This window comes from Pelophylax lessonae, assembly GCF_965119305.1.
Source record: "Pelophylax lessonae genome assembly, chromosome: 4".
Lineage (NCBI taxonomy): Eukaryota > Metazoa > Chordata > Amphibia > Anura > Ranidae > Pelophylax > Pelophylax lessonae.
The window spans coordinates 14396609-14421444 of record NC_138771.1 but is presented as its reverse complement, the minus strand read 5'-3'; the positions used below and the strand labels follow the sequence as shown (position 1 = coordinate 14421444).

At 44.2% G+C, this 24836-nt stretch overlaps 1 protein-coding gene across 1 annotated transcript in view; it reads left to right on the top strand.

The window, feature by feature from the left end:
• CORO2B (coronin 2B) overlaps nt 1–20731 on the top strand; it is a 153206-nt gene extending 132475 nt beyond the window's left edge. Inside the window, exons 9-12 of the mRNA XM_082253019.1 lie at nt 5011–5123; nt 5231–5321; nt 14469–14608; nt 20111–20731. Of these exons, the coding sequence (XP_082109145.1) occupies nt 5011–5123; nt 5231–5321; nt 14469–14608; nt 20111–20242 (476 nt within the window). The 3' untranslated portion in view covers nt 20243–20731. The remainder of the gene's footprint in view (nt 1–5010; nt 5124–5230; nt 5322–14468; nt 14609–20110) is intronic.
• The last annotated feature ends 4105 nt before the right edge of the window (nt 20732–24836 follow it).

Genomic DNA, 24836 nt, shown 5'->3' with positions numbered 1-24836 from the left:
ATGCTTCACTGTAGGGATGGTATTGGCCAGGTGAAGAGCGGTGCCTGGTTTCCTCCAGACATGATGCTTGCCATTGAGGCCAAAGAGTTCAATCTTTGTTTCATCAGAGCAGAGAATTTTGTTTTTTATGGTCTGAGAGTCCTTCAGGTGCCTTTTGGTAAACTCCAGGCGGCTGTCATGTGTCTTTTACTGAGGAGAGGCTTCTGTCTGGTCACTCTACCATACAGGCCTGATTGGTAGAGTGGTACAGAGATGGTTGTTCTTCTGGAAGGTTCTCCTCCTTCCACAGAGAAACACTGGAGCTCTGTCAGAGTGACCATCGGGTTCTTGGTCACCTCCCTGACTAAGGCCCTTCTCCCCCGATCCCTCAGTTTGACCGGGCGGCCCGCTCTAGGAGGAGTCCTGGTGGTTCCAAACTTCTTCCATTTACAGATGATGGAGGCCACTGTGCTTATTGGGACCTTCAATGCTACAGAAATGTTTCTGTACCCTTCCCCAGATCTGTGCCTCCATACAATCCTGTCTTGGAGGTCTACAGAAAATTCCTTGGATTTCATGGCTTGGTTTGTGCTCTGACATGCACTGTTAACTGTGGGACCTTATGTAGACAGGTGTGTGCCTTTCCAAATCATGTCCAATCAACTGAATTTACCACAGGTGGACTCCAATCAAGTTTTAGAAACATCTCAAGGATGATCAATTTTGAATGTCATGCCAAAGGGTGTGAATACTTATGTACATGTGATTTTTTAAATTTTAAATTTTTAATAAATTTGCAAAGATTTTAACCACTTAAGCCCCGGAGGATTTGGCTGCTAAAAGACCAGGGGGTATTTTGGGATTCGGCACTGCGTGATTTTAACGGACAATTGCACGGTTGTGCGACGCTGTACCTAAACGAATTTGACGTCCTTTTTTTCCCACAAACAGAGCTTTCTTTTGGTGGTATTTGATCACCTGTGCGATTTTTTGATCACGCGCTATAAACAAAAAAAGAGCGACAATTTTGCAAAAATAACAATATTTTTCACATATTTTTATATGAAATTCCCCAAAAAAAAAAAGTAAAAATCAAAATTTTTTAACATTTTCGGCCAATTTGTTTTATGCTACCTATGTTTGGTTAAAAAAATTGCAAAAAACGTATTTTGATTGGTTTGCGCAAAAGTTATTGTGTTTACTAACAAAGGGAAAGATTTTTGTCATTTTTGTTGTTTTTTTTTAACGCGTAATGGCGGCGATCTGCGATTTTTTTTGCGGTACTGCGACATTGGGGCGGACAGATCGGACCCTTGACTGACATTTTTGACACTTTTGGGGTTACCAGTGACATTTCTACAGTAATCAGTGCTATATATATGCACTGTTACTGTAAAAATACACTGGCAGTGAAGGGGTTAACTTTATTTGAGAGGGAGGGGCTGTGTGTGTCCCTAGGGGCGTGGTTCTTACTGTGATTGGCTGTCTGTTGAACTGTAGTTACACTGATCAACGGTCCTACATAGTAGAACCGTATGATCAGGGTTTCTGCACAGGGAGAACTGACAGGCAGCTTGTTTACACAAGCTGCCTGCCTTTCTCCCTCTCCCCCGCCGATCGCCGAGTGACCGGCAGACATGCGCGGGGGGACACGTGACCGCGCGCTCGCGCGCCGGCGGCGGCGCGCGCTCGCTCCCGAGAGCCTCACAGGCTAGTGACGTTAATTAACGTCACTTTGCCTGTGAGGGGCTGACTGCCGCAGTAAATCTACTGACGGCAGTCGGCAAGTGGTTAAACAAACTTCTTTCACGTTAATTTTAATTATTACAAGAGGGGTGGAGGAGCAGACAGGCTGAATATAGGATCTTAAACTCAAGCGCTGTTGGCTAACCATGAGAATGGGAGGCAATATTTTCCGGTGAGTTTCCATCCGATGGGAGTGGGAAACACAACGGGGGTGGAGTTTGTGGTAATTTTGATTCAACGAGGTGTTACGCGATTCACTATCTCTTGGGCTTTTGAATCTCTATGGACTTCACATTGGTTTAAACACCAGATACAATATATTATTCCTGAGACAACCATCACTTCTTCACTACATATTTAGTTCATGTTAACCACTTCTGGACCGGAAGGTTTTACCCCCTTCATGACCAGGCCATTTTTTGTGATTCGGCACTGCGTTACTTTAACAGAAAGTTGCGTGGTTGTGCGACGCTGTACCCAAATAAAATTTACGTCCTTTTTTTTTCCACAAATGGAGCTTTCTTTTGGTGGTATTTGATCACTTCTGCGACTTTTATTTTTTGCGCTATAAACAAAAAAGGGGGCGACAATTCTGGGGAAAAAAAAACAATATTTTTCACTTTCTGCTATATAACATTCCCAATAAAAAAAAATTCAAAATCAAATCATTTTTCATCATTTGTATTCTGCTACATATTATTGGTAAAAATAATAATTCCAATAAGCGTATTTTGATTGGTTTGCGCAAATGTTATCGCGTCTACAAACTAGGGGAAAGATTTATGTCATATTTATTTATTTTTAATTTTTTTACTAGTAATGGTGGCGATCTGCTATTTTTAGCGGGACTGCGACATTGCGGTGGACAGATCGGAGCCCTAACTGACCTTTTTGACACTTTTGGGGGGACCAATGACATTATTACAGTAATCAGTGCTAAAAATATGCGCTGTTAATGTACTAATCACACTGGCAGGGAAGGGGTTAACAGCAGGGGCGATCAAAGGGTTAAATGTGTGCCTAGGGGTGCTTTCTAACTGTGTGGGGGGTGGACTCACTAGATGAACATAGAGATTTGTGTTCCTAAATAGGAGGAACACAGGATCGTGCGACGCTGTACCCAAATAAAATTGATGTCCTTTTTTTCCCCACAAACAGAGCTTTCTTTTGATGCTATTTGATCACCTCTGCAATTTTTTTTTTTTTGCGCTATAAACAAAAAAAGTGCGACATTTCTGGGAATAAAACAACATTTTTCACATTCTGCTATATAACATTCCAAAAAAAAATAAAAAAATAGAACATTTTCATAATTTTAGCCTAATTCGTATTCTGTTACATATTTTTGGTTAGAAAAAAAAAAAATCGCAATAAGCGTATTTTTATTGGTTTGCGCAAAAGTTATTGCGTCCACAAACTTGGGGTCATTTTTATTTATTTATTTTTTACTAGTAATGGCGGCGATCTGCGATTTTTAGCGGGACTGCGACCTTGTGGCTGACAGATCGGACCCCTGACTGACATTTATGACACCTTTTGTCATCGGTGCTAAAAATATGCACTGTCACTGTAATAATGACACTGGCGGGGAAGGGGTTAACCTAGGGGTGATCAAATGTGAGCCTAGGGAGTGTTTACTAACTGTGGGGGAGGGGCTTGTGAAATGATCATAGAGACATGTGTTCCTATATAGAAGGATCACAGGCACTCTGTGATCATTTCAGAGAGAGCAACGGTTGGCTGTGATTACAACAGCTGCCCGTCCTTCTCTCTCAGCGGGGAGCGACCGCTGGTGCCCAGCAGCAATCAGTGCTGCCAGCCTCGTGCATTGGCATCCCCGCTGCCTAGTGGGGGGCGGGAGTGCGACACCGGCGGCGCGCATGCGCCTCCCAGCACCGCGCGCACGGCCAACGTTTTACTACATTGTTTCGCGCAGCCGAGCCAGCCAGCCGCAGTAAAACTGCAGCGGGCGGTTGGCAAGTGGTTAATTTCCTTCATCACAGACATTGTATCTGGGTGTTGACGATGTCTGTGCGTTTGCGAATTCAGCCATGCAGATTGTATGGCTGAATTTGCATCGCATTCGGACCAAAGGCGCACAGGACTCCTTTTTTTCTGGTCCACACCAGAATCGGATGACACATCTATGCGATCCGATTCATGTCTGAACTGACAGTTGGCACTGCGATATGCGAACTGATCTGGGGGTGTCGTTAACTTTATATTGACACCCCCAGAGATTTCCATATGGCAGTGTGAACTGCCTGCGAGTCGAGTGTGATGCGGGAACCCGCAGTAGATTCGCAGGGTTCCCGCATCGCATATGTGTGAAACAGGACTAAGACTCAATTTATGTTCTCCGTGAAAAATGGCAAAAGTCAACTCTTTAGTACACAGTGGTCGGCTTGGCTCCATCACGTGTCATGTACTCAGGGCTGCTGATAGAATTTGCGGGGGCCCCATACAGGCTACCTGACAGCCCCCCCCAAGACCTACCCCCCCCTCAAGAAAATATTAAAGCTATATTTTGCTAAAAATACAATAAAACCATTATTAGCAGACACAAATATAACATAACTCGCAGAATTCCTACTAAATCTAAAAGACAAAACTGAGTTAATAAATAAAAATGAAGATGAGATGAAAAAAATATACAGGCTGGGCAGCAGGGAGAGGGGGAGAGACCAGCTTTCAGCTGCTGGAGGAAGAGTTCTGCAATTGTCTTCCATCACTGATCCCCTTTCCTCTGTGGGCCCCCAAAAACAGGTGGTCCCCCCCCCCCCATCAGCGGCCCTGCATGCACTGCTCTACTGTAATGGTGACAAGATAACCCCCATAGGTTACCCTTTGGGAAGTCATCCTTGAAGTTTAGCCTTTTTCCTTAAATATTACCTACCTTCCGCCTTTGTACCCACCAAATGTTCTATTCCTTTGTAAGTAATCCTTGGAATTTTAAATTGCTGTTGCACATCCGTTGATACACAACGCTACTATGTTATATCATTCTAATGTTACATCTTTACTTGAAATGCACTCTGTAAGATCTTATTTTTTAAAATTTTCAATAAACACTACTGAAAGTAAAAAAAAAAACAAAAGACAGGAGGTCCAAACAGAGGGAGATACCAACTCACAGAAATAAACAATTTGCAGTGACGCAAAACTACCACTAGATGTCAGAATACTACAAAACAATAGCAACCTGATACAGTTAAATACAGTAAAATACATATAGATGTGACAGAACACCATTCCATAACTTATGTCTTCTTATGTTTTCTATAGGAGTAATGCCAAAGCATGGGTTGGATGTGTCAGCATGTGAGATATTTCGCTTTTACAAGCTCATCACCCTAAAGAATCTCATAGAGCCAATATCTATGATAGTTCCAAGAAAGGTGAGTGTTGGTGTGCGCCTACCCGTACGGCACGTCGCTCTGCAGCCATTGGGTAGCCGGAGATCGGAGAAGGACTCGAAGGATAACACAAGTTTTCTTTGTTGCAGTCAGAAACCTACCAGGAGGATATTTACCCCATGACCCCGGGTACTGAGCCAGCCATGAGTGCTATAGAGTGGCTGAGTGGCATCAACAAAGGTAACAGATGTGGATTCATTGTTAGGACAAGTAAAAGGGCTCGTTCACACTAGCGGTTGGGGGGGGGGGGTAAACTTTTGTAGTTTTGCCACAGTTTTACCGCCCACCAAATAGCTCCCTCAGTTTAGCTGCAGAGAGAGTGGTGGGGGGCATACGTATGCCACTACCACGGTTCTTTGCTTTATGGCCATCACGGCAGGGATTATCAGCGGTGTGGATTGCTCTTCATAGAGGACTGCAGGTGTGAATGAGCCCAAAGAGAAAATATAGAAGCAGGTTATCCCTCCAGTGTCTCCGACTCCCTCCACTTCCCTTCTGTGTCTCTGTCTGTGTTGCTGTTGGAGATTTCCCCCTCACTCACTCTCCAGGTCGGATATTCTCTATTCCTAAGAATAGTATGAATCAGGACAATGCAGAATTATGGCCACTAGATGGCGCTGACAGTCATAGTAAGTGTTTTTTTTCCTATGATCATCAGTTATATCTATTGGTCTTAAAGGTTAACTCCACCTTTGTGGGGAAGGGGGAGGGGGGGACAAATAAAAAAAATAATAATATAGTGTGTACAATTGCGACATGAGTTATATATATATATATATATATATATATATATATATATATATAAGCGCTGCGCAAACTGTTGGCGCTATATAAATCCTGTATAATAATAATATTGGAATTAAATGTTATTAAAATGACCTTTCCTTTTCTATCTGCAGCTGCTGTCATTTTCTGTGAAATGCAATACGGCCACCTGGAGGCGCTCTATACTCACTTCAGCCCCGGAAGATTTTCCCCCCTCAATGACCAGGCCATTTTTTGCGATTCAGCACTGCGTTACTTTAACTGACAATTGTGCGGTCGTGCGACGCTGTACCCAAATACAATTGGTGTCCTTTTTTTTCCCACAAATAGAGCTTTCTTTTGGTGGTATTTGATCACCTCTGCGACTTTTATTTTTTGCGCTATAAACAAAACAAGAGCGACAATTCTGAAAAAAAAAACAAAAAACTATTTTCCACATTCTGCTATATAACATTCCCAATAATAAAAAATGTAAAAAATCTGATTTTTTTTTTTAGATTTTTTTATTTATCATTATTTTTTTATATTATTTATTATTTATTTTTATTTATTTATTATATTATTATTATTATTTTATCATTTTAGGCCAATTTGTATTCTGCTACAGATTTTTGGTAAAAAAAAATCCCAATAAGTGTATATTGATTGGTTTGCGCAAAAGTTATCACATCTACAAACTTTGGGATAGATTTATTGACTTTTTTTTTTTTTTTTTTATTGTTACACTAGTAATGGCAGCGAACGGCGATTTTTAGCGGAATTGCGACATTGTAGTGGACAAATCAGACACTAATTGACAGTTTTTGGGGACCAGTGACACCAATACAGTGATCAGTGCTAAATAATATGCACCATTACTGTACTAATGATACTGGCAGGGAAGAGGTTAACATCAGGGGCAGTCAAGGGGTTAGGTGTGCTCCTAGGGAGTGCTTTCTATCTGTGTGGGGGATGGGCTGACTGCAGGAAGAGAGAGATCCGTGTTCCTGATAAGTAGGAACACAAGATCTCTCCTTTCCGGTCTGACAGAACAGCCGTCTGCCTTCTTTACATAGGCAGACGGCTGTTTTGTCAGTCTTCTTGACAATCGCGGGAGGCCAGCGTGCGCCCCCTAGAGCCTTAAAGCAAAATCACGTACATATCAGCAATTTTTAGCGGGACTGCGACATTGCGGTGGACAGATCGGACCCCTAACTGACATTTTTGACACTTTTGGGGGGGACCAGTAACATTACTACAGTAATCAGTGCTGAAAATATGCACTGTTTTTGCGCTTAAGGGCCGTCCTGCCGCAGTATATGTACGGTGGGCGGTCCTTAAGTGGATACACAGATGGTATACAGAACGCCCCCCAGAAATGTAATTTCCTGCTTGTGTGATTGGCTCACTGATTTTACCAGAAGTCTGCACTAAGATACAAGTCAGATTTCCTCCTATTTAGGAACACAGGCCTCGGTGTTCATTCCATAAGCCCATCCCCCACACAGTTAGAAAGCACTTCCTAGGGACACATTTAACCCTTTGATCGCCCCTGATGTTACCCCCTTCCCTGCCAGTGTAATTATTACAGTGACAGTGCATATTTTTAGCACTGATTACTGTAGTGATGTCACTGGTCCCCCCCAAGGAGTGTAAAAAAAAAAAGTTAGGGGTCCGATCTGTCCGCCGCAATGTCGCAGATCGCCGCCATTACTACTAAAGAAAAATAAATAAATAAATAAGAATGACATAAATCTTTCCCCTAGTTTGTAGACGCGATAGCTTTTGTGCAAACCAATCAAAATACGCTTATTGGGATTTTTTTTCCAAAAATATTTAGCAGAGTACAAATTGGCCTAAAATGATGAAAAAATTAGATATTTAATTTTTTTTTTTTTGGGAATGTTATATAGCAGAATGTGACAAATATTGTGTTTTTTTTTTTTTTTTCCAGAATTGTCGCTCTTGTTTTGTTTATAGCGCAAAAAATAAATAAAAATCGCACAGGTGATCAAATACCACCAAAAGAAAGTTCCTATTTGTGGGGAGAAAGCAGATCAATTTTATTTGGGTACAGCGTCGCACGACCGCCCAATTGTCCATTAAAATAACGCAGTGCCGAATTGCAAAAAAATGGCCTGGTCATTAAGGGGGTAAATCTTCCGGCCCAGAAGTGATTAAAGTGGTAATTAAACTCACTCAGTGCCTTATCTGCATTATATCAGCCCCAGAATCTGTGTAATTAATATGTGTTCACATTTAAAGGGATGGGGATGGCAACCTTATTGGCGCCAAGGCCCTCCGGCCCAGAGGCTACATATTTGAGTGCGGCTGGCGCCAAGGGGTTAAAGCAGATCTTCACCTACCCACCCCCTCTTTTTGAACTCCAGCTTACCTTCTGGCGGGTTCTCCATGGTTTAGATACGCACCCACCCAGCGGATCCAGCGTGGCTCTGATGAGATCCTACTCTGAGCAGCCGCTGCCCAGGTCCCAGGCCGCCATATTTGTGTCTGACATCATTGGGAAGCCTGCTGGCTCTTCCGGGTTTAGCTGGCGAACCTCCAGATGATGCGCCACTAGGCCCTGCCCCCTCCTCCTCTGTGAAGGAAACACTAAGATCTCCTGATATATGCAGGGCTACTGATGGGGGGGGGGGGACCACTAGTCCTCCTCTAGGGGGCCCGGGCACACAGTGGGGCCCCAACAGCACGGGGAATCGGTGCGGAGGGGCAATTACAAAAGGAAGCCCTGTGCGGCTCTCTGCAGCAGCTGAAAGCCAGTTCCTCCCCCTCCTGCCAGCTTTCAGCTGCTGCAGGGAGAGACACAGACAGAGGGCTTCGTTCCTGTAATTACTTCTCCAACAACGATCACCCCTCCCTGTTCTGCCTGCTTCTGATTTCCTCCCCTTCCCGGGTGCCGGGTGCCCCGGGTGCCCCCCCCTCCCCCCCCATTTCAGCAGTGCTGCAGCGGCTTCCCTGTCCTGTAAAAAAATAACAGATTGTAAAACAAAATAATAATTAAACATTGTAATATATAATTTTAAAAAATTGTAAAATAAAATAATTGTAGACATTTAACATTTAAAAAAAATATATATATATATATTTCTTTTTAAAATATAAAAAAAAAATATTTAAAAAGGGATAATTCACACAGGTTCTCTGTTTTGTTTGTGTCCGCTAATTATGATTTTAGTGTATTTTTAGTGAAAATATTGTCTTCATATATTCGAGGGGGGTGGGGGGGGGCTGCTACGTAGGCTGCACGGGGCCCCGTGATTTCTAACAGCAGCTCTGGGGATATGTGATGTACATATCACAGGAGGCACAGCGGGCACACTACATGCCATTCACCTAGGCAAATAGCGTGTACTGGAGGCGTTACCGCAAACTTTTTCTAAAAAAAAAAATTTATTATAAAAAGCCAATATTCAGGATTCGGTGTGGAGGAGGGGTGGACTGGAGGCAATTTTTAATTGAGGGTGAAGATCTCTTTTAATGGGCCATTTTTTTTTTTTTTTTAAATCACTATATCCTTACATATGAAGAACATTCGACCTGGAGAGAAAATATGTTAGTAACAAATGATTTTGCCAGCATTCCCACAGAACGAATGTGCATGCAGTTTCAGAGGACGAATAGCTCTGCAAATTTGTTTTTTAAATCCATCCCTTACCAATGGCAAATTTCTCTAACACTGGATGCCATAAAAACCCAAAAGAGGGGGAAATCATTCTCCATTCTATCTGAAACAATGAAATAAAAATTTTTTAGCTGAACATACATTTTTAGCCCTGAAAACACAGGATTTGTGTTTCCTGCATCCCAAGGTTCACCTCTACCCAAATTTTCCCTTTTATACACCACTGTGTCCCAAATATATCAAAATTCTGTGCTTCATTATGCCCACCTCTTCAGCTGCTGACACCACTGTCCTCCCCAATCCCCTTTGCAGATTGTGGGACACACCCAGCACTGGATGCACAGCCCCCTGGAAATCCTCCTGGCCTTTCTTTCTCACCTGCACAGTTTTTTCGCAGTTCAGCCTTTTTGTGTAATAATAAAGGAGAGCGGGCTGCACATGCGTGGATGGCTAGGGAGGATGGAAGAGCTGTAAATAATCTTTTAATAAATCACAGACAAACTGTTGACGCGTGTCTGCCCAAAAGGGCCTTAGTCATAATTATGACTAAGGCCCTTTTGAGTGGAAACGCATCAACAGTTTGTCTGTGATTTATTAAAAGATTATTTTATTGTAGTATGCTGGTGGTGCTGTTGAAAGTGTTTTATGAGCTTGTTTTGTAGATTTCCGGGGGCAGTGCATTCTAGCTCTGGATGCACGGATGCACGCCCCCCCGGAAATCCTCCTGGCTTTCCTCCTCACCTACACATGCAGTCCGCTCTTTTTCGCAGTTCAGCCTTTTGTGCAATAATAAAGGACAGCGGGCTGTGCATGAGTGGATAGCTATGGAGGATGGAAGAGCTTATAAACATACAAATTGGTGCTGAAACCTGACAGCCGGAATCTGATGGAAGCAGACAAGTGGGTGCCAGACCAACAGCCACACACTGCAAAGGTAACTTGAAAACACTTCTGTCTGCACCACTAGCAGACTGCAATAAAATCTCCTTTTATTAAATCATCCACAGGGTAAAAGCTCACAGACAAACTCTTGACACGTTTCTGCCCAAAAGGGCCTTAGTCATAACAATTATAACTAAGGCCCTTTTGATTGGAAACGCATTAACAGTTTGTTTGTGATTTACCAAAAGATGATTTTATTGCAGTATGCTGGGGGTGCAGACAGAAGGGTTTTCAGGGTGGATGAGCTTGATTTGTAGATTTTCAGGGGCAGCGCTTCCTGGCTCTGGGTGTGTCCAACTGCAGGACGAATTGGGAAGGACAATGGTGTCCGCAGCTGAAGAGGCAGGCATTTGGCTGGGGAATGAAGCTCAGAGTTTTAATGTATTGGGGACAATGAGAACTTTTTGAGAGATGCGCATAAAGGTGAACTTACCCTTTAAAGCAGACCTTGCGCTAAAGTTAAAAGACTGCATATGTGGCTGCCCCCTATTGCTTTGGGGTAAAATCTCACCTAACTCCTTGGCTACCGATTGGCTTACCTAGGCAAAATCAAGTAGAATATTACCATCACGCACGTTCCTGGCTTGAAGCAAGTAGGTGCATAGCATAGCAGTCATAGCATATACACTCACCGGCCACTTTATTAGGTACACCTGTTCAATTGCTAATCAGCCGATCACATTGCAGTAACTCAATGCATTTAGGCATCTAGACGTGGTGAAGGCGACTTGCTAAAGTTCAAACCGACCATCAGAATGGGGAAGAAAGGGGATTTAGGTGACTTGAGCCTGAGTATTTCTGGGATTTTCACGCACAACCATCTCTCGGGTTTACAGAGAATGGTGGGAAAAAGAGAAAATATCCAGTGAGCGGCAGTTGTGTGGAGGAAAATGCCTTGTTGATGTCAGAGGAGAATGGGCAGACGGCCTACCTGAGTATTGTTGCTGACCATGTCCATCCCTTTCTTCTGATGGCTTCTTCCAGCAGGATAATGCACCATGTCACAAAGCACCAATCATCTCACCACTGGTTTCTTCACCATGACAATGAGGTCACTGTTCTCCAATGGCCTCCACCCTCACCACATCTCATCCAATAGAGCTCCTTTGGGATGTTGTGGAACGGGAGATTGGCATCATGGATGTGCAGCCAACAAATCTGCAGCAACTGCGTGATGCTATCATGTTTTTTTGAAATAAATTCTCTGAGGAATGTTTCCAAAACCTTGCTGTATCTATGCCATGAAGAATAAAGGCAGTTCTGAAGGCAAAAGTGGGTCCAACCCGGTACTAGCAAGGTGCACCTAATAAAGTGGCCGGTGAGTGTATATCAACAGCACACCATTGATCTTCAAAATAGCATCCAAAAATTTCATGTGTGATCACATCACAGCAGTAAATTGCAACATCACCACACAGGACCCCTTTGTCACATGCTTATTTTAAAGATCCATGGTGTGCTGGCAATATTTGGTTTGACTTTTCTCGGCAAAATTAAGCCAGTTGGTCTTCTTGTGGTATCCTGGAAAAGTTGAGGATCCAGAAACCCCCGATAGCACACTTTTCTACCGTAGTGTAGCGTCCTTTCACGAGAATTGGTGTCTTGCATTTTCCCAAGATCCCTCTGTCAGGTTTGTTGACTTCGCCAATGGGAAACATGGAGTGTCCAGAACATGGAATAAGGTGAGTATTTTTTTTTTAACTGTAATGTGGTTTTGTTAACAAGGGGTGGGGGCAGCTGCATATGTGGATCTTGCATTCTAGTGAAACGTCTGCTTTAAAGGCCAACTCTAGGATAAAAGAAGGGAAGGATGGGTTAAAGAAGTATGGAACAGATGGGTTAGAGAGGAATGGATAAGATGGGTTAGAGAGGACCGGATGGGTTAAAGAGGTCCAGATAGGTTAGAAAAGGATAGATCGGATTGGTTTAGAGAGGTCAAGATAGGTTAGAAAAAGATGGATCGGATTGGTTTAGAGAGGTCAAGATAGGTTAGAAAAGGATGGATCGGATTGGTTTAGAGAGGTCCAGATAGGTTAGAACAGTGGTTCTCAATTCCGGTCCTCGGGACCCACTAACAGGCCAGATTTTAAGTATTACCTTGGGGGATGCAGACTAGAATACTGCAATCACTGAGCAGCAAATTAGATCACCTGTGATGTAATTTAGTTATCTTGCAAACCTGGCCTGTTGGTGGGTCCTGAGGACCGGAGTTGGGAACCACTGGGTTAGAAAAGGATGGATCAGATAGATTAGACAAGACTGTAAGGTTAGAGAGGGATGGATCAGATGGATTAGAGAGGTCTGCTTTTAAGCCCGACTCTAGGATAAAAGTAGGGAAGGATGGGTTAGAGAGGGATGGATCGAATGGGTTAGAGAGGTCCAGATAGGTTAGAGAGGGATGGATCAGATGGATTAGAGAGGTCCACTTTGAAGCCCAACTCTAGGAAAAAAGTAGGGAAGGATGGGTTAGAGAGGTCCACTTTGAATTCCAAATCTAGGATAAAAATAGGAAAGGATGGGTTAGAGAGGGATAGATCGGATGGGTTAGAGAGGTCTGGAGGAATTAGAAAGGGATAAATTTGGATGGTTTAGAAAATCCAGTTGGATTAGAGAGGGATGGATCGGATGGGTTAGCGAGGACCTGCTAGGTTAGAGAGGGCTGGATTGAATGGGTTCGCGAGGACCAAATAGGTTAGAGAGGGAAAGATCAGAAGGGTTAGAGAGGTCTGCTTTAAAGCCCAACTCTAGGATAAAAGTAGGGAAGGATGGCTTAGAGCACATGTGTCAAACACAAGGCCCCAGGGCCGAATCCAGCCCTCCAGGCCATTTCATGTGGCCCTCGCACCTCTTCTGCTGCGGCAACCCCTTCACTGTTGCTGTCTCAGCAGTCAGCAGCAAAAAGAAGGACAAAATTCATCCACCAGATCCTGCACTTCTCCATGCAGCCACAGAGAGGCTTGAATTGACCCCCCCCCCTTCACTGTCTCAGCAGTCCGCAACAGAGAGGAAGACAGATTTCCTCCTACAGATCCTGTGCCTCTCTGTGCAGCCGTAGCACCCCCTCCTCTCCACTTCCCATGGTCTTAGCATTCAGTGGACTCCAGCCCTCCTCCAGACTCAGGGGCGCACTGTCATGTAAGGGAGGGTGAGGGACTCTTGACTTTTGATGGTGGAGATGGGGGATGCTCTTGACACCTAATGGTAGGGGAGGGGGGTGCTCTGGACATCTAGTCTTACAGATACAACTGGCCCTTTAAGGGCGACCATAATGCTGATTCGGCCCATGATGAAATTGAGTTTGACACCCCTGAGAGAGATCCAGGTGGGTTAGAGAGAAATGGATCAGATAGGTCAGAGATGTCCAAATGGGTTAGAGTAGGATAGATCAGATGGGTTAAAGAGAGACAGATTGGAGAGGTTAGAGAGGTCCAGATGGGTTAGAGGGATGGATCATCAGATGGATTAGAGAGGTCCACCTTGAAGCCCAAATCTAGGATAGAAGTAGGAAGGAATGGGTTAGAGAGGTTTGGATGGGTTAGAGAAGGATGGATCGGCTGGGTTAGAGAGGTCTTAATGGGTTAGAGAGGGATGACTTGGATAGTTCAGAGAGGTCCAGATGGGTTAAAGTGGTTTGTATCAGATGGGTCTGCTTTAAAGCCTAGCTGTGGGATAAACTTAGAGAAAGATGGGTTAGAGAGGGATGGATCAGAAAAAATAAATACACATTGTTTAGAGTTGGGCTTTATCATTCAGTTTTTATGGAAATGTATCTTTTGTTGGACCTACAGCTCTATCATAGTTAGAGTGCTGGCCAATGAAAGAAAGACAAGGTTATTCATCAATGTCTCCTCTCACTGCCTCCCTTGTCCACAAGACGAAAAAATGCCAGTCACCGAGTGCTACCCTGCAGCCAGCTGTTTGACGATGGGTGATTGTCTTTTCTCAACAACAATGTCTTTGTATCAATCAGTAATGAATCATCAAACTTCCTTCACTAGACCCCGTTCTGATGAGCCTGAAGGAGGGGTACCGCAAGGAGTCAAAGGCTACATTTAAAGCCCCAGTGAGAGACAAGAAGAGTATGGTGGTAAATAGCATCGATTTACTAGAGAATGTGCCGCCTCGCACTGAGAATGAAGTGAGTATAGATATCCGATTGACCTACACCGTTTCCTGGCACAGCTCAGTATTTTTCTGTACACCTAACATCACACTATTCGCACATGGTTCTTATAGGCAAAAGTCCAAAGTAGCCAGACTGAACCAAAATTCTTTTATTAAAAGAGAGCCTCCAACAGGCAATACATCTTTTAGTAAATAAAGTCACCCTGTTACAAAGAATTATCCTTGCAATGTTTAAAAATAGATACTGTCACTTTAAGAATGCTGAAAACCTCTGAAGCAGAGGCACCCATATCTGCAGCAGAATTCTCTATCCTCTGCTTCACCCAAATTCTGGGGTGGTCCATTGTCACTAGGTTCAGACACTTCCGCGTAGTCTCGGAACTTACTGCTAAATGCCAAACTTTCCTATTGGTCCATCACTATGGTGGGCTTCCTTAGTGACTAGGTAGTAGACTAGGGGTTGCACAAGCCTTAGCACTATTGGGAAAAGCTAAAGCTAGGGGTTCCTTGAGCAATGAGCAAACTGATCCCCCACATACACTGACCATCAATGGAAGGGGGCAATTTTCCACTGACCACCAATGTAAGTGGCCACTTCTACAATGACCACTAATGTCAGAGGACACCACAATTTTTAATCAAGGAAAGATGAGCTTTACCTTCATGCCAATATGGCCCATGGGTTGTCGGATCTAAAGCTTGGTCCCAGTACACCCAAAGGTCCATCCAAGTATGTAAATGCTGGCAAAGGTCATCTAGAACTCAGGGCGAACATGCCAAACTGCGCCCCCCAAGATGTATAAACATTATATGTCAGCAACTAAATGATATAATAGTGCTGTGCAGATAATAATCTGTGAATAAATATATAAAAATGAAATAAATTTAAATATATAAAAATGAAAAAAAGTGTATATAAATATCAACCAACAAGTAAAGAATTGATGTGTATAAATATATGACACAATATAACATTAGTAAAATTCAGTGCTTGAAGACAAAAAGTGCAAAGTGCAAAGCATAATATATATGCAACAAATCCCAGTGATTAAAGTATATATCAATCCATGCATATTATAAGTGCACTGCAATGTACCAGGGGAGTGGAGGAAAGCTAACGTGATTCCGATATTCAAAAAGGGCAGAGGCATATCCCGGGAAATTATAGGCCTGTCAGTTTGACATCAATAATATGTAAACTTCTAGAGGGGATGATAAGGGACTATATCGTTGAGTATGCTAAAGACAACAACATCATCAGCAGTAATCAGAACGGGTTTACAAATGGGCGTTCTTGTCAAACCAATCTCTTAGCATTCTACGAGGAGGTGAGCTGTGAGCTAGATAGGGGCAGACCAGTGGATGTGGTGTACTTGGATTTCGCTAAGGCGTTTGATACAGTTCCCCACAAGCGCTTAATTTATAAAATAAGGTCTGCAGGTATCGACCGCAGGGTTTGCTCTTGGATACGAAACTGGCTAAAAGGCCGTGTCCAAAGGGTGGTAATAAATAGCGCATACTCAGACTGGCCTGAGGTAGTAAGCGGGGTGCCCCAGGACTCAGTCATGGGACCAACCTTGTTCAATTTATTCATAAACAGCATTGAGGACGGGATCAGTAGTTCGTTATCAGTTTTTGCAGATGACACAAAATTGGCCAGGGCAATAACTACACAGCATGAAGCAGATATCCTACAGAATGACCTGGACAAAATAACGGAGTGGGCAACGACATGGCAAATGAGGTTTAACGTGGAGAAGTGTAAGGTTTTGCACTTGGGGACTAAAAACATAAAAACACAATACACATTAGGAGGGGAACCCTTGGGGGAATCAAAAATGGAGAAAGATCTGGGAGTCTTGGTTGATGATAGATTAGGCAACAGCATGCAATGTCAAGCGGCAGCTGCCAAAGCCAGCAGAATATTAGCATGCATAAAGAAAGGGATGTATTCCAGAGATAAGACTATAATCCTTCCACTTTGTAAAACTCTGGTCCAACCGCATCTGGAGTATTCTGTCCAGTTCTGGTCGCCAGTCCTCAGGAGAGATGTGTTGGAGCTAGAGAGAGTCCAGAGAAGGGCAACTAAACTGATTAGGGGGTTGGAGGACCTTAACTATGAAGAGCGGCTGCAATCGCTCGATTTATTCTCCCTGGAGAAGAGACGTCTGAGGGGGGACATGATAGCAATTTATAAATATCTTAATGGGGATCTCAGCTTAGAAAAAAAACTGTTCATTCGAAGGAATTGCATGAGGACTCGAGGACATACAATGCGATTAGAGGAGAAGCGTTTTAACCTCAGGCAACGAGGAGGGTTCTTTACTGTTAGGGCTACAAGATTGTGGAATTCTCTACCACAAGAGGTGGTTTCTGCGGGTAGTATGGTGGCTTTCAAAAGACTCTTAGACTTACATCTCAAGGATCAGGACATTAAGGGCTATGTGAGATGATTACAGCCACGCACACCTACACAGGTTGAACTGGATGGATTGTTGTCTTTATTCAACCTCACCTACTATGTACCTATATGTAACTATGTAAATAAAATGATGATGAATCATCCAAAAAAAGTCTTTAGTGATGATAGGTGCAAAGTAGCAGAAAAATCCTCTATAGGTGCTCAAGCCAACTGGATGTGGCTGGTGTTTCCCAAGCAAAGTGAGTGACCAAAGTGTCACAGATCGATATTATCCATGCACCCCCTTGTGAGTGGGTGCTCACCTTAAGGCTGACTCAGTTAAAGTGGAGTTCCACCCATTTTTGGAACTTTAGATCTATGTAATCCCCTTTAAAACGGCTTTTACGAATGGAAACTTTTTTTTTTTTTTTTTGCTAGTAAATACCTTAATTTCGGCATTATTGCTCCTCTCCTCACTTCCTGGTCCGATCGGCGATGACGTCATTCGGCGATCCGCAGTGTCTGCTGGGATGATCTATTCCAGAAATCTCGCAGTAGCTGTATCTGTACTGAGCCGTGCCTGCCCCGCCTCCGCCCCGCCTCCGCCTCGCCTCCTCTAATTGAGTTGCATTGTATGAATGTATTAAGGCTGTTCTCTGCCCCGCCTCCGCCCCGCCTCCTCTCATTGAGTTGCATTGTATGAATGTATTAAGGCTGTTCTCTGCCCCGCCTCCTCTCATTGATTTGTAAGAGGAGGCGGGGCGGAGGCGGGGCAGAGAACGCCTTAATACATTCATACAATGCAACTCAATGAGAGGAGGCGGGGCGGAGGCGGGTCAGGCACGGCTCAGTACAGATACAGCTACTCCGAGATTTCTGGAATTGAATACATCCCAGCAGACACTGCGGATCGCCGAATGACGTCATCGCCGATCGGACCAGGAAGTGAGGAGAGGAGCAATAATGCCGAAATTAAGGTACTTACTAGAAAAAAAAAAAAAAAAAAAGTTTCCATTGGTAAAAGCCGTTTTAAAGGGGATTACATACAGCTATGTATTCCAACCTATTAAAAATGGGTGGAACTCCGCTTTAAGCTCAAATGCAGGGGGTCTTATGGATGACACTTCTGGGTGGTTCTATCCCAGTATTACAGATCGAGTCAGCAAATCTCAACCCAACAGCCAACGTACCATGTGAATAAAAAAGCTTACAATAGTGCTTATAGCTTTAAAACCTTGAATTCATGTAAAAACATAAGGTATTGCACTCACATGTAATGGTGCATCCATGCACCTTTAAAACGCCATACAAGATAAGGTGTGACAACCATAGGAATACTGTGGTGGTGTAGTGGGAGACGCCGCAGCTGTGTAATAACTTCTGTGTAGGATCAGCCTGACAGTCTCACCAGTCAAATGATCAAATCCCCCTGATGAAGACACGTGGTCCCTTGTGTCGCCACGCGTAGGGGAGGGGCAAGGACGGACGGAGCGCTTCACCGAGGTACTGGTGAGACTGTCAGGCTGATCCTACACAGAAGGAATTACACAGCTGCGGCGTCTCCCACTACACCACCACGGTATTCCTATGGTTGTCACACCTTATCTTGTATGGCGTTTTAAAGGTGCATGGATGCACCATTACATGCGAGTGCAATACCTTATGTTTTTATATGAATTCAAGGTTTTAAAGGTATAAGCACTATTGTAAGCTTTTTTATTCACATGGTACGTTGGCTGTTGGGTTGAGATTTGCTGACTCGATCTGTGATACTGGGATGGAACCACCCGGAAGTGTCATCCATAAGACCCCCTGCATTTGAGGTTAACTGAGTCAGCCTTAAGGTGAGCACCCACTCACAAGGGGGTGCACGGATAATATCGATCTGTGACACTTTGGTCACTCACTTTGCTTGGGAAACACCAGCCACATCCAGGTGGCTTGAGCACCTATAGAGGATTTTTCTGCTACTTTGCACCTATAATCACTAAAGACTTTTTTTGGATGATTCATCATCATTTTATTTGCACTTATAATATACATGGATTGATATATACTTTAATCACTGGTATTTGTTGCTTATATATTATGCTTTGCACTTTTTGTCTTCAAGCACTTATTTTTACTAATGTTATATTGTGTCATATATTTATACACATCAATTTTTTACTTGTTGGTTGATATTTATATACACTTTTTTGCATTTTTATATATTTAAATTTATTTCATTTTTATATATTTATTCACAGATTATTATCTGCACAGCACTATTATATTATTTATTTGCTCTTTACACTTGTATGAGAAGTGAGGTGTTTGCGGCATTTAATATCTGATATAGGGAGGTTGCTCGCAGGAATCTTTGTTTCATATGTCAGCAACCTCCTTACACAAAAAAAAAGCACTAATGTGCATGCATACCCTCTAAGCATAAATTCCCCCTCCTCCCAGTATAAATCTCCAACCCGCCACAGTGTGAGCGGAGATAATTTAATGTTGGAGCGGAGATGATTTAATGTTGGAGCGGAGATGATTTAATGTACACGCAGCAACAGTTGATGCAGTGTATCGTTAAAAAACACTATCCTGTGAAAATTCCCTACCCTCCGCAGCTGTGAGCATGCGCGATGGACAGCGGCTCAGCTGTTGAATGACGTACGTACACAGGAAGTGATGAAGGTAGAGAATTTTCACGGGTAGGGTTTTTTCACGGAACACCGGCACCTCTAAACAGGAGGTCAACCAGCCACAGCTCAGGGAACCCCAAGAAACCTCTGGAGGACTTCTAAGGTTCTATGGAAACCTGGTTGGGAATGACTGGACTAGAGACATACTGAGATTTTTGAAGTAACCATAAAATCTCGTAATGTACATATCTATATCTGTGGGGGCTACTGTGTACTTCTGCTTTTGGCACCAAGACACCTTCTGCTGTGAAGGCCAAAGACAACAAAGACTGAGATACTGCAAATTAACCTTTTAAAGTATAATCGTATTTGTTCATAAATAATGATGTGTACTATCTACTACTCACAATGTCTACTCATGCATGTGTCTATTCTGCTGTATGCATATACTGTGCCCTTCACCTGCTCACTTACCTTTGCCCTGTAGCTTCTGCGCATGTTCTACCGGCAGCAGGATGAGATCCGACGTCTGAAGGAGCATCTGGCTCAGAGAGACCTCGTCATCCGACAGCTGGAACTGGAACTCAGAAACCTAAGGAATAACCCTAAAGAAAGCTAGCTGACCTCGACACCCCCCATAGTGGCCATATGTTGTCACAGGAAGAGATGACTTCCCCATGTACCTGATCTTGTGGGGGTTAAAGACTAACTGGCCCTAGTGCTTGTTCACAGGCACCTGGCAATGTGTATTGATCTGCACTAATTACTCAAACCATCATGTATCCAAGAAGGGTCGTGCGTACAAGTAAATGCAACTAACTCCTCAAGTACTTCAAAAACCCAAAGCTTAGCCAAGGCCAATTCTAATAAGGCCAGCTGTTTCCGATGGGTCATGATACATTCTTAGTTCTGAGCCTTACATTAATCTTGGGGGAAAAAGATATGGGTTTGTAAAAGACATCCTTCAGGATTTAGGCTGGTTATACACAGGAAGAATTCACCTTATCTTACCATGTGTGATGTGAACAGAGGACATTCACTGTTGCAGGGCATCTGATGTCGCCATATTGTATTTTTTTTTTTTTTTTTACAAATTCACTATTTATTTCCACTTACACAACAACATGTATTAATGCTCCATAGACACTTAATAGTGCATAGGGATGTCAGGTGACACAAGGGTCACACAACTATCTCTTTATTGGAATGATTAGATAACCTGTGTATGACCAGCTTCATATTCAGCTTCAACTGCCTTCCAGGAACTCCAATAACCAGTACCGGGACAGGTTTGTTCAGTGCCCAGGGCAAGGATGTGGAACTGTGCCCCCTACAGTGCTGCTAATACAGTAGAATGGGTGTACCACCCTGTGCCCATTCTCAACACCCTTTGCACTGGCTGTCCATGGTTGCCCTGGAGTGTTCACTACACATTTGGCCAATTGCTTGCTTTCTAGCAAATAGAAGGTAGTTGCATATGCCTGGTGCGTTTTCTGTGTCGGCTGTGGGCAGATGGGGTTGAAGCATGTGTGGCATCACAGTAGCTGTCAAAGTAGACATGAATCTGTGCCCTGCTGGTGTCTAGCCACTGATTTGGGGATTGTGTGTGGTGAAGAGAGGTCCTCCTTACCACTGCACCCTGGGCGGCTTCGGCTCCTGCCCGCTCCTTGTCTCAGCTCTACCAGTAACCATTAAAAATTTGAACAAACACTCTGAAAATGAAAACATTTTAACAAAATTCTCCTGGTGTATGGCCAGCCTAAAGCTACACTTGTTCTATAAATTATTTTTTAAAAGGGTCCTCATAAGGGCTCTTTAAATAGATGAGTCTTTACAGGCACACTTTAATTCCAATGCAACATGACACCATAGACCATGTAAGCACTTGCATAAAACCAGCCCTTACCTCCATGATATATGCACCTTCTTGGCATGCACAGGAGCCTGGGTCCATGTAATCTGTGCATGGTGGAATGCATTGAGCTGTCCTGCACTGTGTATGTGAATTGCAGCATGTGTTTACTATATACAGGTAAAGGCAGACTGTATGGTGCATGAATGACATTTGATAATGCAGATGTTTAAAGAGAACCTGACCAGGCCTAAAAGGTTTTTAAGGTGATGAGAGTTCTGAAGTGGATGCACTGTGTGTGGTTGCAACCATCTATACTAGTATTCACATTGATCCCCGTAGAGCCCCTGGGACCTTAGCCCCAAACTGTACATGGAGCCTTGACTTCTGCTCACAGTGAGATTAAAGTGGCCAACACACAGGGAACCGAGCACAGTAAACAGGTACATGCGTATGGCAGACAAGCAGAGTGGTTCAATGACAGTCCAGGTACAAGGCAGACAATGTTCTAAATAGTCAGAGTCAAATCCATAGACAAAAAGGCAGACAGGCCAGAGAGAAGTCCAAGTTCCAATCCAAGGTCATAAACAGGGGAATCCAAACAGCAGAGCAGGGCAGACAAACGGGGAGCTTGGAGCACGTGTTACAAACGCTATCACAAGCATGAGACTGCGGGCTTGGCTGGCTTAAATCAGGTTTGGTTTCCACCCACAGTATTGCCACATCAATCGCAGGTGGTGTTATAATGCTGGTGGAAGCCTGCCGTGCAGAGGAAGGCCTACCGATTGCCGGTGGGCTGAGCTTGGATGGAACCCCCAAGGTGAGTAGCACAGGCTAGCCTGAGGTGCGGAGTCTAAGTATCCACCGGTCTTCACCAGAGCCTCTGATGGTGAGGATGGATTTGGCTGCGGGTGAATACCAGGTCGCGGTCCCCAGGGTCGCCCCATCAGGGGGAGAACCGGTCAAGCTCCGAAGGCAGATGAGCAGACAAGGAGGATCCAAGAGAAGTGTCAAAAAAGCCGGGGTCAGGACGGGCAGCAAACAGACGAACTTTAGGAACGAGCCAAAGGTCAACAGGAATTAGGCAGGAATCAACAGGACGCAGGTTCAGGAACACAGAGGAGCTGAAGACAAGACAGCAAAGTGCAAGTGCACCAGCTGCCTTTAAATAGGCCTTCTTTGGCGCCAAAATATCCGAGTCAAGGTGTGCACATGCATAACGTGTGTGGGGTCACACACGTTGCGTATGTGCATTAGCCATAGAATAACCCCGAAGATGGTTCGCGCATGCGCGAACGCCAGTTTGCGTTTCCTAACAGGTGAACAGCTAGACATGGAGAATGCATCACAGCCTAAACCAGGCTGCTGGAATGAGACCAGCAGCTGTCGTGGAACAGGAGTGTTACACTGTCCGGACAACTTTGCTTTGTCCATGTCCGGCAAAATGACAGGTTCACTTATTTTCCTCCATCACCACCAGCATATACTCACCTTCCCATGTCTTCCCTATCATTTCATTTGGCCACCAGGAACAATTTTGAGATTACACAGAATTTCTTCTCTTTGATCCAGAAGTTGAAAGGAGGTGAGGGAAGGGAAGATGAATATAGGCTCCTGGGGAGGAGAGAAAGTCAAGCCCAACTCGAGGAAAATAAAAAAAAAAATCCACCTTTGCAGTGGGGCCCCCTACACTTCAAGGGTTAATTGCTCTTTTGGTCTCATGACAGAGGTTTAAGGAGTAATACTTACCTCATTCCTTGCTCCAAGAGTCCCCCGCAGCTGGCTCCAGTCACACTCCAGCCTCCTTATCTTACCATACAGGATTAATGTCCCTGTATTGTATGCGATGATGCTGAAGCTCCGCCCACAGACTGGTGCTTTGGGCAGAGGAGGAGAGCACTGGATCTGGCCGGAGGGAGCAATCAGGTAAGTATTAGAGCCTTTTGTGAAACACCCTAGACCAGGAGTCTCCAAAATTTCTAAACAAGAGGCCAGTTTACCATCCTTCAGACTTTAGGGTGGCCGAACTGTGGCCAGAGGGAGTAGAAAATGTCCTGGTGCCAGTTGGAGTAAACAATGCCACATCTTTCATGGGAGGACTAATGCCCCATCGTTGGTGTCAGTGGAAAGATTAGTGCTCCATTGTTGGTGTAAGTAGGAGGAATAATGCCCCATTGTTAGTGTAAGTGTCAGGAACGCCCCTGTATGTGGTGTCAGTGGGAGGAATAGTGCCCCATTTTTGGTGTCAATGGGAGGAATAGTGCCACATCATTGCTGTCAGTGGAAGGAATAGTGCTCCATCATTGGTGTCAGTGGAAGGAATAGTGCCCCTTCATTGGTGTCAATGGGAGGAATAGCGCCACATCATTGGTGTCTGCGGGAGGAATAGTGTCCCATCATTGGTGTCAGTGGGAGGAATATTGCTCTATCATTGGTGTCTGTGGGAGGAATAGTGTCCCATCATTGGTATCAGTGGGAAGAACAGTGCCCCATTGTGCGGACGGCCCCACTGCAAGGGTAGATTTTATTTTTATTTACCTAGAGTTGGGCTTTAGGTGAATCTGTTGCTTTGCCCTGCACTGACTTGCCTTAAGCCTTGCCCTTCCTGGTGCTAACATCCACTCCTTGTCTATGATTATGCTCAGTCAGGGCGAAATGCATCAGATGGCTGTGGCTATGGGGAGCTATTGGACCTGGAATAAAGTTTTTCTCTGAACGATTGATTTGGTCAGAGTGAGGTTGTTTGTACACAGACATGGTGATCCAGCCCTCGTCATTCAACTTTCCAATGCCACGGTCTGTTCTGCCCATTGAAGTTCTTGACCGTTGAATGATGTAGTTGAGGCTAAATCAAAACTTGTTCGCCATGTCCAGCCTGGGTCTTGGATCCAACAGGTTCTCTATACACTTTGGGTCCAATTTGAAGATTAACAGAGGTATTTTGTTCATGAACCGGGCTGTGGAGCTCGAGGTGACGACACAATTCCCATCCAAGCACTCCTGGAAGGAGACAGGGACTGCCAGGGCAGCGGAAGGGCGCAGGTGACAGGAAGTTTGCCCAGTAAACTTGAGCTTGGAAGTACTGATGTCAGATGAGCAGAAGCGTGGATTCAGGTCACAAGCCGAGCTTGGTACTAGCCAGGTACCAATAAGTACCAAATCATGAGTCCAGGTCAGAGACAGGCAAGGGTTGAGCACATGCTGGCAGCAAAGTACCAAATCAGAAGGCAGAAACCTGGTCAAAATCCAGGCCAAGGTCGGTAATATAGGTGAGCAGCAGAACAGGCAAGGGTAATCCAGAGAAGAGTCTGATGTAGTCGAGTCAGGAATGGAGTCAAGCAGGCTTCAAGAACACTAAAAA